This window comes from Bombina bombina, chromosome 9 (genome assembly GCF_027579735.1).
Source record: "Bombina bombina isolate aBomBom1 chromosome 9, aBomBom1.pri, whole genome shotgun sequence".
Taxonomy (NCBI): domain Eukaryota; kingdom Metazoa; phylum Chordata; class Amphibia; order Anura; family Bombinatoridae; genus Bombina; species Bombina bombina.
This window is the reverse complement of record NC_069507.1, coordinates 187,190,621-187,209,229: the sequence shown is the minus strand read 5'-3', so window position 1 is coordinate 187,209,229 and position 18,609 is coordinate 187,190,621. Positions and strand designations below refer to the sequence as shown.

Below are 18,609 nucleotides of genomic sequence, written 5' to 3'. Positions count from 1 at the left end.
AACTGATTATAATTTGGGTCAAAGCTTTTGAAGTTGCTGTATGAAGATATACTGAATAGATATCTGTTCAGTACAACAGTGTTCAAAACAACAGTCATTTAAAGTGATGCTAAATCCAAGCGTTTGAAAAACATTAGAATTTACCATTACTAAAAATAAACAGAACCTTCAGTGATCAGTTTGTTAAAAAGGGTTCTAAACTTACCCCTTCTGTGCAGTTGCCTCCTCGCTAAACTCAGCAGATCCGGCCGCCCACTGCACAGTGCTCTTTTTTTCAATGAGGTGATGTTTCTATCTCTAAACCAATAGCCATGCTAGTCATTTGACAGTGTTCTGTATGATAGCACGGCTATTGTTTTTTTTAAATGCTTGGATTTACCATCACTTCCAGAATAAAATGCTTTTATTGCCTCATTTATTAAATGACATTATAATGCTAAAACAACATTCAACTCCAGACATTTCTTTATTTTTTAGGGTTAAAACCTGGAAATAAAATTAATATTATTGAGATTTGTATCATTTCATTTATACAAGGTGCTATATTTTTTTATTGATAAATTTAAAAAAAATTAAACTGTCCATATTTTCAAAACGCTATAAACAGATATAAACATCAATAAAATAGTTTATTTGAACCAACCACGTCAGATTTGAAATACCTTTCTTGTACTAAACTGTGAGAGAGAAATAGGCCTAGATTCAATAAAACCCGTCCGTGAAGCTAATATCTTGTGGAAAATACTTGCCACAACATCTCAACATGAAAATTGTGCAATTCATAAAGACGTGCACAGGGAAAAAATTTGCTTCATCAGAAAGATTTATTTCATCCATGCAGGCATTAGGTTTGAACTAATATTGGATTCAGATTCATTACCGTTATTTCCAATGGGAGCAGCTAATATAGACAATTAATATAAACAAAAATCATACATTATAGGATTACAACAATTAAAATAGTATTTTGATTTAATAGTAAACAATTAAAATAACCTATTTTTCAATGTTAAAAGAACATTTAACTCCTGAATGACTAAAATCCAGCATTTAGTGCCTGTCCGTCTGTCCCTAACATCAGTAATTAGTAATACTATCTAGGATTGGACAGGGGACGATGGACAAATGATTGGTAAGACCCCTGTACATCATTAAAAACAAATGAGCTTATTAACCAAACAATTTAACTCCTTCCCCTCATTCCTGCACCTTTTTTGGTGCCAAACAACATGAACAAATCAATTTCATAAAGCAATAGTTTGTTTTTTGTCCGTTCCAATAATGTATTTGTCTGTTTGTATATCAAATAACTCAACAAATCAGCAAAACTCAGACTTATTTTCCCGAATGCACATCTCTAATTTGTATATCTCTAATTAGACCGCTGCCCGAATGCACATCTCTAATTTGTATATCTCTAATTAGACCTCTGCCCGAATGCACATCTCTAATTAGACCTTACACTCTACACCACCTCTGAAGTGGCGAAGAGAAATCACAGAGTGCTTGCTCCGTCTCGGTGATTGACATTCCCTTCTCTAATGGGATTGGCCACGAGAGAGAAGGGGTGAATTTTACACGCTCACTTGAGTGTGTAATGATGCATACTGGCAGCTGATCTTGTTCGTCCGCTGCCTGTATGTAGTGAAGGCGAGCGGACAACTTCTCGAGTTGAGAAGCTTTTTCGCTTGACCTTTAGAACATGGGGGCCTAAGTGCAGGTAAATAATTCCCACCTACTTCTCTAAAATACCCCAGCACCCACATGAGGATATTTTACTGTCAATTATTATTGTAATTGTTATTATTTTTTCCACATGCATTGGGTCATGTTGTGCAATTATAGAATATAATGACTGGAGTGCCCACTAAAGAAATGCTGGAAAAGACAAATCAACTAACGCTCAATGAATTTCAAACATAATCTGACCTTTACAACTAGGGGAAACTGTCAACCTCACAGCCGTCTATAAATTTAGCAAACTGTGCATTTTACTCTAACCTGCAAAAAAACCAAAAAACGCTAGACACGCCTTCTTACACTGCAAGATATATTTTATATATGAAAGGCTGCACAAATAATTGCAATTGTTTAAATTCATTTTCCTACCTATTGCATTTGCAAATCAAATATAAATCCAAGATATAAAGGGAACAACCTTTGCATATCTTTAAGTGGAATAAAGTTTGCAATAAAAATGTGTTTTTTATTGACTTTATAATGTAGATTTATTTTCTTAATACTGCAGGAGAGAAAACACATTTAGAAAGCTATAATTATAACAGAAACATTACGGAGATTAAATACAAAATACAATGTAACAAGAAAAAAAATTAAAGGGACAGTAAACACCTTGAGATTTATATATATATATATATATATATATATATATATATATATATATATATATATATACAGTATATATAAAATGATTAGCTATGAATAGTAAAACAACTTTGCTATATACTTTTATTATTAATTTTGCCCTCTTTTCATGTAATTTAGCTCTGAAAATTGTGAATTTCCTAATTATCTGAGATGAAAATGCCCTCTGTAGACTTTAAAAGGCTGACTTTGCTACATATCAGTCCCTAATTGGCTTTAGCAAATGAAAACTGCAAAACAATGTCCTTTACACTAAAATAATGACCGTGGCTAGCTTTATTGTCTGCAGACTCAAGCCCAGATTGGCTCTTATAAGGCAAGTGGAGTTGGCTATTGAAAAAAAATTGCATCAAGCAAAATTTAACCCCTACTCTAACCCATCTTTTAACCAGTCTCTCCCCACTGGCATATTACCAGATACATTCAAGCAATTCTTAAACATCTCACTTGACTCCACCGCCACTTCTAACTATCAGCCAGTCTCCTTATCTCCCTTTGCCTCCAAATTATTGGAACAATCTCATAATATAAAAGGCCAAGTGTGTTTGTCCGAAGCTGTCATGCGCAGTAGAGACAGCGCAAGGACAAACACACCTGGCCTTAGAGTCTAGCTGATCTGCTGTCTGGCGTTACAACGGTGGGCGGGAGTGGGCGTGGCCGGGTGGGAGCAGAAAGGGCTGGGTATGACAGGGGTGCGGCCATGCGTGCACAAGAGAGAGAGATCAAAAGAGAGGGGGGAGAGAGAGAAAGAGAAAGGGAGAGAGAAAAAGAGAGGGGAATGAGCAAAAGAGAGGGGAAAGAGCAAAAGAGAGGGGAGAGAGAGCGAAAGAGAGGGGAAAGAACAAAAGAAAGGGGAGAGAAAGAGAGCAAAAGAGAGGGGAGAGAGAGATAGCAAAAGAGAAGGGGAGAAAAAATGAGAGGGGGAGAGAGAGAGCAAAAGAGAGGGGAGAGAGCGAGCAAAAGAGAGGGGGGAACGAGAGAGCAAAAGAGGGGGAGAGAGAGTACACAAAAGATAGGGGGGAGAGAGAACAAAAGAGAGGGGGGAGAGAGAGCAAAAGAGAGGGGGAGAGAGAGCAAAAGAGAGGGGAGAGAGAGCAAAAGAGAGGGGAGAGAGAGAGCAAAAGAGAGGGGAAAGAACAAAAGAGAGAGGAGAGAGAGCAAAAGAGAGGGGAGAGAGATAGCAAAAGAGAAGGGAAAGAACAAAAGAGAGGGGAGAGAGAGCAAACGATTTGGGAAAGAGAGCAAAAGAGGGGAGAGAGCAAAAGAGAGGGGAAGAGCAAAAGAGAGGGGAAGAGCAAAAGAGAGGGGAAGAGAGAGAGAGCAAAAGAGAGGGGAAAGAGCAAAAGAGAGGGGAGAGAGCGCAAAAGGGAGGAGGGGAGAGAGAGAGCGCAAAAAGAGAGGGGGAGAGTGCAAAAGAGAGGGGAGGGAGAGAGCCCAAAAGAGATGGGGAGGGAGAGAGCGCAAAAGAGAGGGTAAGGGAGACAGAGCAAAAGAGAGGGGAGATAGAGAGCGCAAAAGAGAGGGGAGATAGAGAGCGCAAAAGAGAGGGGGGAGAGAGAGAGCACAATAGAGAGGGGGAGAGAGAGAGAGCACAATAGAGAGGGGGAGAAAGAGAGCAAAAGAGAGGGGGGAGAGAGAGCAAAAGAGAGGGGGGGAGAGAGAGCAAAAGAGAAGGGGGAGAGAGAGAGCAAAAGAGAGGGGGGGGAGAGAGAGCAAAAGAGAGGGGGAGAGAGAGAGCAAAAAAGAGGGGAGAGAGAGCAAAAGAGAGGTGGAGCGAGAGAGAGTGCAAAAGATAGAGGGAGAGAGCGCAAAAGAGAGGGGGGAGAGAGAGCAAAAGAGAGGGGGAGAGATAGCAAAAGAGGGAGGGGGGAGAAAGAGCAAGGGGTGGGACCACTGTACTGCAAAAAATGGCCCGTGTGAACGGGCTTTAAGACTACTTAGTCTATAATTTCCTAACTAAATTTCTCGTAACTGTTTACGGTTTAAGGTTTTGCCTTAAAGGGACAGTCTGCTTGAAAATGTTTATTCTTTAAAAAGATAGATAATCAATTTATTACTCATTCCAAAGTTTTGCATAACCAGCAGTGTTATATTAATATACTTTTTACCTCTGTGATTACCTTGTATCTAAGCCTCTGCAGACTGCCCCTTTATCTCAGTTCTTTTGATAGACTTGCATTTTAGCCAATCAGTGCTGACTCAAATAAGTCCACAGAGGTTAGCACAATGCTATCAATATGGCACACATGATCTAGCACTTTCTAACTGTGAAAAACTGTCACTGTGATATGAGGTGGCCTTCAAGGGATTAGATATTAGCATATGAGCCTACCTAGGTTTAGCTTTCAACAAAGAATACCATGAGAACAAAGCAAATTTGATGATAAAAACTAAATTTGAAAGTTGTTTAAAGCAGCATGTCCTATCTGAATCATTACAGAAACTGATTTTAGTAAAGTAACAAATTACCTGCTATCAGCAAAAATGACAGTAATCCTTACTAATTCTGGTTCTATCTGTTGCTTTTGACACAGATGACCATCCTCTCCTATTACATATTCTTTTGGCGTCTGAGACACAGCCCTCTCCTAGTCTCTCAAACCGGTCATTTACATTTCTCTTTAACAGCCTATCCTTTGATTCTTTGCCTCTCTCAGTAGGAGTACGAGAAGGCTCTGTCTTGGGTCCTTTGCTTTACTCTCTCTATACATCCTCCCCATTCATTATAACCAAAATAAATCTTGAACTGCCTTGACTCACTACTGCAACTACAGTCCAAATTACCCCAATCCTTATGTCAATGTCAACCTGTAGACTGTAAGCTAGCTTTACAAATACATATTAAAAATAATCATTTGTTTTACAAAATGTTTAGACTTGGCTGATTTGTTATTCTAAAATAAGACTATAGAAATGTATTGTATTTACAAGCTGTTTAGTTCTTAAATCTTTATACTAATTAATTGCAAGTGATTATTTTTGATTTTACTCCTGAAATATAGTGAACACTGCAAGTGATTTTTCAATGGTTTCTTTTGTTTATGAATTTAAAAGATACCATATTTTTCAGTTGAGCAATAATGAACCTGGTCCACATCAAATGATATTTTATTCAATTATTGCAATTTTATAGTTAAATGACCATTAATTAAAGTAGATTTGAATAACTGACAAATACACAATAAAAACAAGGCAATGTAACTTAATTTGAATTTGAAATAAGCAGTAGAATATTTTATGGTAAATTTCAAAGTTAATCCAATTTTCCCTCCCCACTGTGTCATGTGACTGCCATCAGCCAATCACAAAATGCATATATGTATATACTGTGCACTTTTGCACATGCTCAGTAGGAGCTGGAGCCTCAAAAACTTTATTTTTTACTTTAGTGGCTCTTTAAAATAAAAAAACTATTTGAAAAGATGACCCAGTTTTAGAATTCATCGCGAATAGGATAACTCTATAAATCACTTACCAGACTGTCTCACTGGCCCACTGTCCACACTTCCTCCAAAGCCTGGTTTATCACAGTACGGAGGTGCCCATTCTGCTTCACAGTGACAGTTATTTTTATTGTTGCAAACCTTGGTAAAAACAAATACAAATGTTGAATAGCTGTGAAAATGTAACTTGAAAGAAATACTACAGTATTAGTTGTGTACTACCTGTCCCAAACAAATCTGGGTGCTAAAAAACAAAAGAACAAAACCCAAAACAATAACTCTCAGAAAATTGCCCTTTCAATTACTTTCAATAAAAAATCACACATTGGAGTTTGCTATGAAATCACAATCCTGTGACAATTTAATTCCAACTTGTTGCCAGTGTTCCCTCTAAGGCCAGTTTTGTGAGTGGCCCAGCAGTGAAACAGTTAATAAGGGAACCACACATTGCAGTCTGCGTAGCTAATCATGTTTGTTGGACATCGCTGTGGACAGACAGCATACGCTCTCCGCATATTACATTGCACATGCATTTCCCCAGAAATGCTTGTGCAATGCTGCCCCCTGCTCATTGGCAGCCAATCGTATTAGATCAGGATGATTTCAATCTGCTACCTTTTAGGCCATAGGTCTTATGACCGCTGTTTCTTAAAGGGACAGTCAACACCAGAATTTTTGCTGTTTTAAAAGATAGATAATCCCTTAATTACCAATTCCCCAGTTTTGCATAACCAACACATGTAATTATACACATTTTACCTCTGTAATTACCTTGTATCTAAGCCTCAGCAGACTGCCCCCTTATTTCAGTTCTTTTGACAGACTTGCATTTTAGCCAATCAGAGCTGTCTCCATGGTAAATTCACGTGCATGAGCTTAATGTTATCTATATGAAACACGTGAACTAATGCCCTCTAGTGTTGAAAAACTATCAAAATGCATTTAGATTAGAGGCGGCCTTCAAGGTTTAAGAAATTAGCATATGAACCTCCTAAGTATAGCTTTCAACTAAGAATACCAAGAGAACAAAGCAAAATTGGTGATAAAAGTAAATTGGAAAGTTGTTTAAAATTACTTGCCCTATTAGAATCATGAAAGTTTTTTTTTCAGGCGAATCCTGAAATGATGGGCCTCCAAAGCAACAACTGCTGCTTGATAATTGTAGCCCATATATGTGTGTTTCAGACCATAAGAGGCCACTATAATTTAGTACCAAAAATAGTTTACTGTTTCTAAAAAATTGCAAAATGTTTTTTAAAGGGACAGTAAACAATTTGTAATTACAATACACTTCTGTTATTTTGTAATAGAATAAAATATCTGCAAAGTCTAAATTTTTTAAAAACAAATAAACACTTGTTTGTTGCAATTTTTTTCAATAGCAAGACTCCTACCACCTCTTGCCTCATTTTGAGGAGCCAAACTTGGCTTGAGTCCGCAGCTAACAAGGCTTAGCATGATCATTATGCATGTATAAAGTGTATTGTTTTGCAGTTCTTATCTGTTAAATGCAGTAAGGGAAAGATTTGTAGCAGGGTTAGCTTTGATAAGGCTGTAGTGTGATTTTTCAGTTCTGAGCATTAGAAAAGCCACAATTTTTAGAGCTAAATTACATGAAAAGGAGGAAAAATAATCTATTACAGTATATTGTGAAGTTGTTTCACTATGCATGACTCAACCTTTATATTAAAATCGAAAGGTGTTTACTGTCCTTTTCAAAGGCTCAGTTGTTGCCCTCTGTTACAATGTTTTGCTAGCAACTCTGGCAAAGAGTGATGCATCAGAGGACTGTAACAGAGAGCAGAGACTTACTAGCCTCATTTCCATATAGTAGGCGGGCACTCTGCTAACCTACATTACAGTGGGTGGTACAACTTCTGATTGCCGCTGCTGAATAATAGAAAGGAATTCTTGTGAAGATAGACAGAGGATAAAGAGAGGGATGCAAGTATTGATTGTGGGATGATACCCCAGACTGGGACAGTATGTTACAATGAAAAAAAAAACAGTTTAGTGTCCCTTTAAAATGTAATGTGAATTTTTATAATTTTCTATAATAGTTGCAAATGGTCATATTTTAAGTGTCAAATTTTTCCTGTTATCACCGGAATGGTTTTCTACAGATAATAATGTGGTCATAATAGTTTTTTTTCTGCAATTGTTAAATGATCATGGCCCTGTTCTCTGTGTAGAATCAAATATTATTATTATTATTCAGCAGCTTTCAGTTCTTCAGACCTCCAAATCCTGCCAAAAGCAAACAAGAACAGTATGTCACACTTACTCCGTGTCCATGGCATTTAATTGCGCAGTCATAAATGCCAAGTGAGCTGATGTTCTGGCACTGACGGTTGAGACATATCTATAAAACAGAGAAATACAGGTTATGTTATTGCTGTACAAAAATAAGCACCGAACTGTGTGATATATTTCTCTACAAAAGTCACTAGATTTTATACCTTTTTTTAATAGAAGGCGTTTATTTTAGTATCAGTACTACTGGGTTTAGGCATTAGCAGTTCTAGAGGGGTGCTGGACATACTGCAATTTACTACTGTGGCAACCCAACCCCAAACCCTATCTTGTAGTTCCTTTTTCACATGTTCAGTGCTTTACACAGAGCAAAGAGAGAGATAATGAGGGGAAGAGGGATTTAAAAAAATAAAAAAATAAAGTAGGAATAGATACTAGAAAATACTATTTCAGAGCAGTGTTCCCTCTAAGGCCAGATTTTGCGAGTACCCCAGCAGTGACACAGGTTATTAGTGATCCACAGCCTGCAGTTAGCAAACACTACACAATGCAGACAGCTAAGGGCTTGTTTCCGTTGAGCCATTAAAAATGGAGCCGTAAGCTACCGAAGCGGCCGACAGCTAAAAGTAATTTACAGCTCCATTTTAGTACCAGGTTTCCATTGAAAAACGTTCCGCTTTGCGTGCGGTCGCTCTTTTTGTGTAGGTGTAACTTAGCGTTGTGTTAACGCTTCCACCAGATGCCAGATTTCTAAAACATTAATAGGTTACTATGGTAACCTGAACTTACACTACACTTGATCGCATATACGTCACCGCATACAAGTGCGGCGCATATATTTCCCCCGTCGCTCGCTGTTAAAGTAAAATCAAACACCTAACGCATGCGAAATATCTACCTCTCAACCGCAACCCCCCACCACAATAACTAATGTATTAACCGCTAATCCGCCAACCCCCATATTGCAAAGTATCTATTTTAAACTATTAACCCCTAATCCGCCAATTGGATTTCAGTAGCTCTCATCCTATTGGCTGATTTGAATTTGAAGAATCAAATCAGCCAATAGGAATGCAAGGTATGCCATATTTAAACGCGCAACTTGCATTCAATATTCACTGTACGGCGGTGATCGTACAAAAAGGATCCTCCACGCTCCTTGGGTCTGCGGTCACCGGTCTTCAGTTCCTCGGTCGCCGGTCTTCAGTTCCTCGGTTGCAGTTCTTCAGCTCCGCGGTCACCGGTCTTCAGTTCCATGGTCCTGGATGAAGATAGAAGAGGTCGCCGTTTGGAAGAAGACTTCACCGCCGGACTTTAGGAACCGTGAGTACCTGTCTGGGGGTTAGACTTAGGCTTTTTTTTTTTTTTTAATTTTTTGTTTTGTTTTTTAGATTAGGGATTTAAAGGGCGGTAAAAGAGCAGAGCTGAATGCCCTTTTAAGGACAATGCTCATAGAAATGCCCCTTTAGGGGCAATGGGTAGTTTAGGATTTTTTAATGTTAGTTTTTTTTATTTTGGGGGGTTTGGTGGGTGGAGGGTTTTACTGTTAGGGGGAACTTAGTTATTTTTAAAGGTAAAAGAGCTGTTTAACTTAGGGCAATGCCCTACAAAAGGCCCTTTAAAGGGCTATTGGTAGTTTAGTATTAAATTAGGGTTTTTTATTTTGGGGGTCTTTTTTATTTTCATAGGGATTAGGTTTAATTTTTTTGTTTTTGATAATTTGGTTTATTATTTTGACTTATGACTAGACTTATGACTAGACTTTGACTTATGTTAAACTTTTTACTTTTTATTTTTAAAGTAATTTTACAATTTAATTGTAATTTAGGATTATTTTAATTTATGTAATGGTCTTAATTTAGGGGCAACACTGTATCTAACCTTCCCCCGCAGTGATCAGTTTTTGCATTCCAAATATCACAACATATGCCACATCAAAATGATATATACAATTGAAATAAAGTCCCTTCATTCACCATGAGTACACTTAGCAATCCTTTCTTTTTAAAACATTTGTTTTCAGGGCCTCGGGTCAGTAACGGTCATATTATGCGAGCAGCAGAAATAAGGTGTTATGAAGCAGAATAGAGCATAGCTAGAATGATTGGGTATATGTGACCAATTGTAAGTGGTAGCGTCATGTTTTTTGTAACCAATGATAAGTTACGAATTGCCTTTTAAACACAGAGGTGTGTGAGGGGGTCAAACGGCTTTGACTACGGCTATTGGCCGAAACGCATCAGCTGATCCCTTGACGCTACCTCAGTGGATCAAAATGTGCGTCTAAATACACGGATGCATGGAGGATCTTTTTAACCAGTGTTGCTGCACAAGAAAAGTGTTTTTACGCATTGTATACGAAATAAAGAAATATATTTTTAACAGAGTTCCCCGGGTGAGTTCTTTCTACTTAATTTAGGGGGCTTAGTGATTAGTTATTTGCATTGTATGGCAGATTAGGGGTTATGGCGCTCTACATAGTGCTGCGGAATCTGTTGGCGCTCTACAAATAACCGATAATAATAATAATAATAGTTTTAATAGCTAGTTTGCATTGTGGTGTCATGGTGGATAAGGGGTTAATAGTTTAAATAGATAATTTGCGATATGGGGGTTGGCGGATTAGGGGTTAATGGTTTAAATAGATACTTTGCGATATGGGGCATGGCGGTTTAGGGGTTAATAGTTTAAATAGCTAGATTGCATTGTGGGGCATGGCGGATTATTATTTTTATTATTATTATTCTTTATTTATAAAGCGCCAACAGATTCCGCAGCGCTGTTCATAGTTAACAAAGATAAAAGTACAGTACAATATGAGACACCAGACAAAATTTAACAAACAAATACAGGAGGAATTGGGAGCCCTGTTCCCGTGGGAATTTACAATCTAAATGGCTAGGAGGGTGAGAAACAGGAGGTGGGGACTGCAAAGGTGGGAATGATGTTAGTGTGAAGTTAGATCAGGATTAGGGGTTAATAGATTTATTATAAGTTGTGATGTGGGGAGGTTGGTGGATAGAGGGGTTTTGATGTGTCGGATTAGATTTCAATGGGAAAAAGGTCTCATAAAGCACCTTTTACCTGTTTTACCCCTAGTTAAGCTGGGTGTAATTTTTGTTAATGTATCGGCAGCCCCCGACAGTGTATTAACGGTTTGCGTGGGCATTGGAAACTGGGTATAATTTAAAGATTAGCATCTTTTGATACTTTGTATGGGACATGAAAATGTTTTCAGTAGTAAGGTTACCGAAATTTAGTTATAATGGGCCGTTGGAAGCAGTCGGTGAACGAAATTGCTTCTGACAGCTTATTTAACGGTTTGCAAGCGCTCGCAAACCTAATTACGGCTCAATGGAAACAAGACCTAAGTTTGGTTACTTTATTAACTGTTTCACTGCTGCAAGACTCACAAAATCCGGCCTTAGAGGGAACACTGTCCCTGACCTGTACTCCCTGAACTAGAAAAAAGAAAGAACAAAGAGGCGCCAATATGTCCTAGTAACTTCTGTAAAAAGGGTTATTCAGTATGGTACAAGATGGTACTCACAAAAAAAAGCACCCAATGGTGCAGATGGAACAGACTGGATCAATAGCAGAGGCCCAGCTCACTGTGTGCCAGCATACAAGCACTCGATCAAATAGTCAGCAGGCAAGGCTTTTGTACCTGTCACTGATAAGAAATAGCTACCATAGCTTTTTTTTATCACTATTTCTTATCAGTGACAGGTACAAATGCCTTGCCTGCTGACTATTTGATCGAGTGCTTGTATGCTGGCACACAGTGAGTCGGGCCACTGTTATTGATCCAGTCTGTTCCATCTGCACCATTGGGTGCTTCTCTTTTGTGGGTACCATCTTGTACCATACTGAATAACCCTTTTATACAGAAGTTACTAGGCCACATTGGCGCCTCTGTGTTCTTTCTTTTTTCAGATCAACTAACTGACCATTCCTATAACAGAGTGCTGCCAGCTTGTTTGATTACAAGGACTTATTATCATTCTTTATTATAATGACTTTTAATTTTTATTCATCATAATTTTGTATTATTTTTTATTGTGAAAATCTGTTTAATTTTTATTTATTTTTTAAATATATTTTATCTGAAAATGTATTGACCCACAGCTACTACTCTACAGTGAAAAAACAGCCAATCAGCATCATTATGTACACATTAAAAGGGTTGTCCGCCATAGCCTTAGATCCCCTATGTAGAAGCGCTCTAGCCTATTGATCAATAATTATCCCAAAATAAACGATTTATAAAATATACAATATAAACAGTCAGCAAATAAATTACTCAGCACATTTAATATACTAATAACACAAAAAAAGATATATCCATTGGGTCGACAAACACTTTCAGCCAGATTACGAGTCTTGCGTTATGAGCTGTGCGGTGCTAACAAGCAGTTTTTTCTCACCGCTCACTTACCTGCAACGCTTTTATTACAGGTTTTTACAAACCCAGCATTAAAAGGCAAGAATTGAGCATGGAGCAAAAATTAGCTCCATACCGCACTTCAATACCAGTGCTGCTTAAGTCAGCAGTGAGCTTGTCGTACGTGCTCGTGCACGATTTCCACATAGACATCAATAGGGAGAGCCGGCTGAGAAACAGTCTAACACCAAAAAGCAGCATAAAACTCAGTAACGCAGCCCTATTGATTCCTATGGGGAAACACATTTTATGTTTACACCCAACACCCTAACATGAACCCTGAGTCTAAACACCCCTAATCTTACACTTATTAACCCCTAATCTGCCACCTCCGACATCGCTGACACCTACATTATACTTATTAACCCCTAATCTGCCGCTCCGGACATCGCCGCCACCTACATTATATTTATTAACCCCTAACCTGCTGCCTCCAATGTCGCCGCAACCTACTTACACTTATTAACCCCAAATCTGCCACCCCTAATGTCGCTGCCACTATATTAAATGTATTAACCCCTAAATCTAAGTCTAACCCTAACACCCCCTAACTTAAATATAATTTAAATCTAAATAAAATTACTATCATTAACTAAATTATTCCTATTTAAAACTAAATACTTACCTATAAAATAAACCCTAAGCTAGCTACAATATAACTAATAGTTACATTGTATCTAGCTTAGGGTTTATTTTTATTTTACAGGAAAGTTTGTATTTATTTTAACTAGGTAGAATAGTTACTAAATAGTTATTAACTATTTAATAACTACCTAGCTAAAATAAATACAAAGTTACCTGTAAAATAAAACCTAACCTAAGTTAAACTAACACCTAACACTACACTACATTTAAATCAATTCCCTAAATTAAATACAATTAAATAAATTAAATTAAATTAGTTAAATCACAAAAACAAACAAACACTAAATTACAGAACATAAAAAACAAATTACAAGATATTTAAACTAATTACACCTAATCTAATAGCCCTATCAAAATGAAAAAAAGCCCCCCTAAAATAAAAAAACCCTAGCGTAAACTAAACTATCAATAGCCCTTAAAAGGGCATTTTGCGGGGCATTGCCCCAAAGAAATCAGCTCTTTTACCTGTAAATAAAATACAAACAACCCCCCAACAGTAAAACCCACCACCCACACAACCAACCCCCCAAATAAAATACTATCTAAAAAAAACTAAGTTCCCCATTGCCCTGAAAAGGGCATTTGGATGGGCATTGCCCTTAAAAGGGCATTTAGCTCTATAGCAGACCCAAAGCCCTAACCTAAAAAATAAACCCACCCAATACATCCTTAAAAAAATCCTAACACTAACCCCCGAAGATTCACTTACCTGGAGAAGTCTTCATCCAAGCGGCAAGATGTCCTCAACGAACTGGTCCTCCAGACTGGCAGAAGTCTTCATCCAGACAGCATCTTCTATCTTCATCCTTCCAGCGCGGAGCGGGTCCATCTTCAAGACATCCGACGCAGAGCATCCTCTTCTTCCAATGGACTAATAACGAATGAAGGTACCTTTAAATGACTTCATCCAAGATGGCGTCCCTTAGATTTCGATTGGATGATAGAATGCTATTAGCCAATCAGAATTAAGGTAGAAAAAATCCTATTGGCTGATTTGATCAGCCAATAGGATTGAACTTCAATACTATTGGCTGATCCAATCAGCCAATAGGATTGAGCTTGCATTCTTTTGGCTGTTCCAATCAGCCAATGGAATGCAAGCTCAATCCTATTGGCTGATCCAATCAGCCAATATGTTTTTTTCTACCTTAATTCTGATTGGCTGATAGAATTCTATCAGCCAATTGGAATCTAAGGGACGCCTTCTTGGATGACGTCATTTAAAGGTACCTTCATTCATCGTTAGTCCGTCAGAAGAAGAGGATGCTCTGCATCAATGTTTTGAAGATGGACCCGCTCCGCGTCGGAAGGATGAAGATAGAAGATGCCGTCTGGACGAAGACTTCTGCCCGTCTGGAGGACCACTTCTGCCGGATTTGTTGAGGACATCTTGCCGCTTGGATGAAGACTTCTCCCGGTAAGTGAATCTTCGGGGGTTAGTGTTAGGATTTTTTTTAAGGGTGATTGATAGTTTAGTTTAGAATACACGCACTATTTTAAACAAATACACCCCCTACATTTGATTGGCCAATAACTCAGAGAATACACGCACTATGTTATTCTCGGAGTTATTGGCCAATCAATTAGATCTCTTATCACTCTCCCATGTTCACCACTTCTGATGTCATTACAACCATTTACATATGTCTTTTAACCACACCCCCACACTCCACACACTTTCAATTACTGACACTAAAATCAGCTGTGTTAGTTTGTGGGTGGGTGGATCAATGAAGCATCTAATTGGGTATTATATTGTATAAAGTGTAGCAGTGTGTACATGATTTTATACAGCCTGATGAAACCGTGCTGTGACACAGAGAAACGCGTTGCTTTTTAAACCTTATTTTTATTAAAACATTTTATCCTTGTACCTGCTGCTACACTGTGTTATCTTTTTATGCTATTTTTGGAAGATAATAGCATTACCTTACTTGCTATGACACTCACAGTGGCTCATCTTTTGAACACTATTTCCTCAAGCTTAAAAGATATCCTTTGATAACATTTGCTGACTCCCCCTGGTGGGATTGAGCACATTTTGGGTCACAACAAAGGAACCTGATCCCCTTACAACTATCCTCTTCTGGACTCCCCCTGGTGGGACAATTGGAACTTCGTGATCACCTCTGTGGGACTACCTTATCCTGTTTACTGCCTGAGTGTCTACCGAACGACTTGAGGTTCCGGTCTGTCTTATTGCACAATTTGTGCTTGACACCACGTGAGGAGCTATTTGGCTATTTTGTATTTATTGCATCTTGATCGCCTGATCTGCACTATGTGGCGCCCTCTTTGCTTTGTTTTTTACCATAGAAAAAAGACTTTACAAACTTTACGTAAGTCGGTTTGCGGTAAGGCCAAAAAAGTGTGCGGGGCCCCTAAACCTGCAAGACTCGTAATACCAGCGGTAGTGAAAAAGCAGCGTTAGGACCTGTTATCGCTACTTTTTCATCTTACCGCAAAACTCGTAATCTAGCCGTTTGTAAGTTATTTTCTTTCACTTAGAATAGACTGTACCCTTCAAAATGACTGCAATCACTGGCAGGCAGTTAGCACGGAAACAAAGTAACAAGGAAAAGAGAAAGAGAGTACAGGATACATCTCAGTGTAGTATTATGCACAAACAGTACTTTATTCAAATGCAGGTTTAAAAATTCACACTCACATTCTTCTACCTCATAAAATTGTTTATGAGGTATGTGTCTCACATAAGAACAATTTTGTCTTAAAAAGATGTGTCCCACAGCGTGCTCGGAAATACTGTGGTATGTTTCAGCATCATCATGTGCTGAGTTTTCACTTTGCATTATTGTGATCTCATGGGAATTGACTGAAATCTTGTGAGATTTCATGGCAAACATCCTTAAACCAAGGAGTGACTGTGTCTGCACATACCAGATGCAAGTGCCCTTTTAAGTCCTGGGACAAGCATCCTGATTTGATGCTTAAAGTCCCTTTACAATAGGATGGCTACTGAGGAAAATTTGAGGTAAATTATCTCCCATTGTTACATAGAGCTTTTGATGTGGTATTTTCTACTTAGGTTTTTACAAATTTGCTGCATCACTTTCAAATGAATTAATGTTTAGTGTGTTGCTCAGAGTCAGTAAGACTTGTTTGTGAACCTAAAAAAAATACCTCAACACTGAGATTTGCACCTACCCCATCACATCCATGAGTTTAGATATTTATTAAAATCAAGGGAGCAGCATCTACCTCATAACCATTCACTTCTCAGCACAAAGAACTAGCTTTATTGCAAAGGAATTCTGACATCCTGAAAAATCAGACATCCCAACTCTCCCTGAAGTTCAGGGAGTCTCCCTCATTGTAATAACGGCTCCCTGACGCCCGCAAATGAAATGCAATCTCCCTGAAACTACAAGTACCATGATCCAACGTTGCCCAAATCAGCAAACAGTGTTTCTTTAAGGAATGCCTCTAGTTGCGGTGATGTCATCGAGCAGGAATGCATTGACACAACAAGTCTGTCGTTACTTTCAGCACATTGCATGTCTGCCACCCTCCCTCCTGCTCCTTGGAGGCAGCGATAAGGCTCTTGGGGAGGAGGAGAATCAGCAGCAGGCAACATCGGCTGCAGCATAAGCTGAGTGAGAACTGAGAAAGAGGGCAAAGAGAGTGCGCCCCTGTGAGGGAGGAGATAGACACCCCTGCTGTCAGGTCATTATCAAACTGACTCTACTGTGAGTACAAAACATAATCACAAATAGCCTCTCAAACTCAAAATCACACACGCTCCCAGACACAAAATCCGAAAGTTGTACAGGGGCAACTATACTGAGTACTTCACAACCTGGGATGCTATGGAACCCTTAAAGCATGTATCAGTAACCAAAACCCCCCACTGATTTTAATAAAATAAAACACAAATACTACCATATTTACTGAGCGTAATTAAACTTTGTATTTTAAAATATTTGAGCATTCAACAAGCGTACGATCACTGGAATATAGGTTTGTTGTATGTGGTTGTGCAATAAAGCTACTTTTTTAATGTGAGTTTAGTGGGAAGCCACTTTAATAATAAGTCTCTATCTTATTTAGGGTTTCCATGTATCCAGAATATAACGGGGGGGGGGGGGGGGGGGGGGGCGGTGCGCAGCATGCAGTGCGGTAGCCAGTGTAGCCACCTCCCTGAAATTAGTTTTTGTAGGTTGGGATGCCTGAAAAACATATTTAAAACTTTACAAAACACACCTTCAATAAAACAGTCTATACTAATATAAGCACTAACATAAGCAAAGAACTAAATTTGAAGAAACTAAAAGAAAAAAATCAAGGCAACTTTGTTAGCTTTGATATAAGGAGAGACTACAGTGAGTTAGATACTTTACAAGGGCAATAGAGACCTAAAGAATTCTGCATCACTGGCGTTAGTATAGGAGAAAAATCCTTATCACCTCCCCCTCAGAATACCCATGGCCTGCCCTTCTTCATGTCCCGAGGCAGTTTTTGCTCAATCAAGCAAGGCTACAGGCTTTACATGTATAAACATTTAAAATAACAATGCTTTGTGTTTCTGGAAATGTTTTTGTACTTGTTTTTCTGCTTCTGGCTTCATGTGTGAGATTTTATGTATTTGCCACTTCACACAACTATGGAGGACAATGTCAGGAATGCTAACTTAAGAATCTGTGGTAAATATAGGTGAAGAGATACTCTATGAAACATGATTTTGCCTTCCAAGCAAGGACCATTGTCAGCCTCACAAGTGTTTATGAATCTAGGCATATTCTTGCCTTTTTAAACATTACTTTATGCCCCTGAACTAATATAAACTCTTAGGATTAAATGTAGAAATAAAAATAAATAGTACTAGCAAACCATTATTTCATTTTTTTCTATGCATTATGACCATACTTCCAAACCATCTTGCATCCTGCAGGGGTTGGAATGTATGGCCTGCTTCCTGCCCACAGCCTCTTGGTCTCCTGATTTTAAAGGAATGATTAAGCTGAGTCTACAACCCTCCCACACACACCCATAGACCACACCCTCCTCACATAACTTCACCCCCCCATGCAAAGCCCCACTAAGAAAATACCAGTGGGTCATTGGCCAACAGCTCTTAAAGAGACAGTGTACTGTAAAATTGTTATGCCAGCTTCAAATTAGAAAATGCATAAAAATGCTTGTTTGTGTTTATTTTTGTATATGAAATAGCTGGTTTTGAGCTTCCAGTGATATCAGATCTCCTTATTTTATCACTTTCTGTACACACACATGCTTCTTTATATTATATCTGACTGTATTTTAGAGCCTAATAGTTAGGCAACAATATTCAAAACAAAGCCAGACCAACAAAAAATGGCCTTTTTGGGATCTCCAGTCTCTCAGTCCGTCAGTCTGGTGATATATTAAAAAAAAAAAAATGGCCTGAACCTCTCTGTGCCGACTAGTGATGATGTGTCTGCC

General features: G+C 38.5%; 1 protein-coding gene across 1 annotated transcript in view; it reads right to left on the bottom strand.

The window, feature by feature from the left end:
- The window catches only part of ADAM12 (ADAM metallopeptidase domain 12), a 510,388-nt gene that overhangs the window by 69,132 nt on the left and 422,647 nt on the right, over positions 1-18,609 (bottom strand). Inside the window, exons 14-15 of the mRNA XM_053692967.1 lie at positions 8,113-8,190; positions 5,861-5,969 (exon numbers count right to left, since the gene is read on the bottom strand). Coding sequence (XP_053548942.1) covers positions 5,861-5,969; positions 8,113-8,190 — 187 coding nt within the window. The remainder of the gene's footprint in view (positions 1-5,860; positions 5,970-8,112; positions 8,191-18,609) is intronic.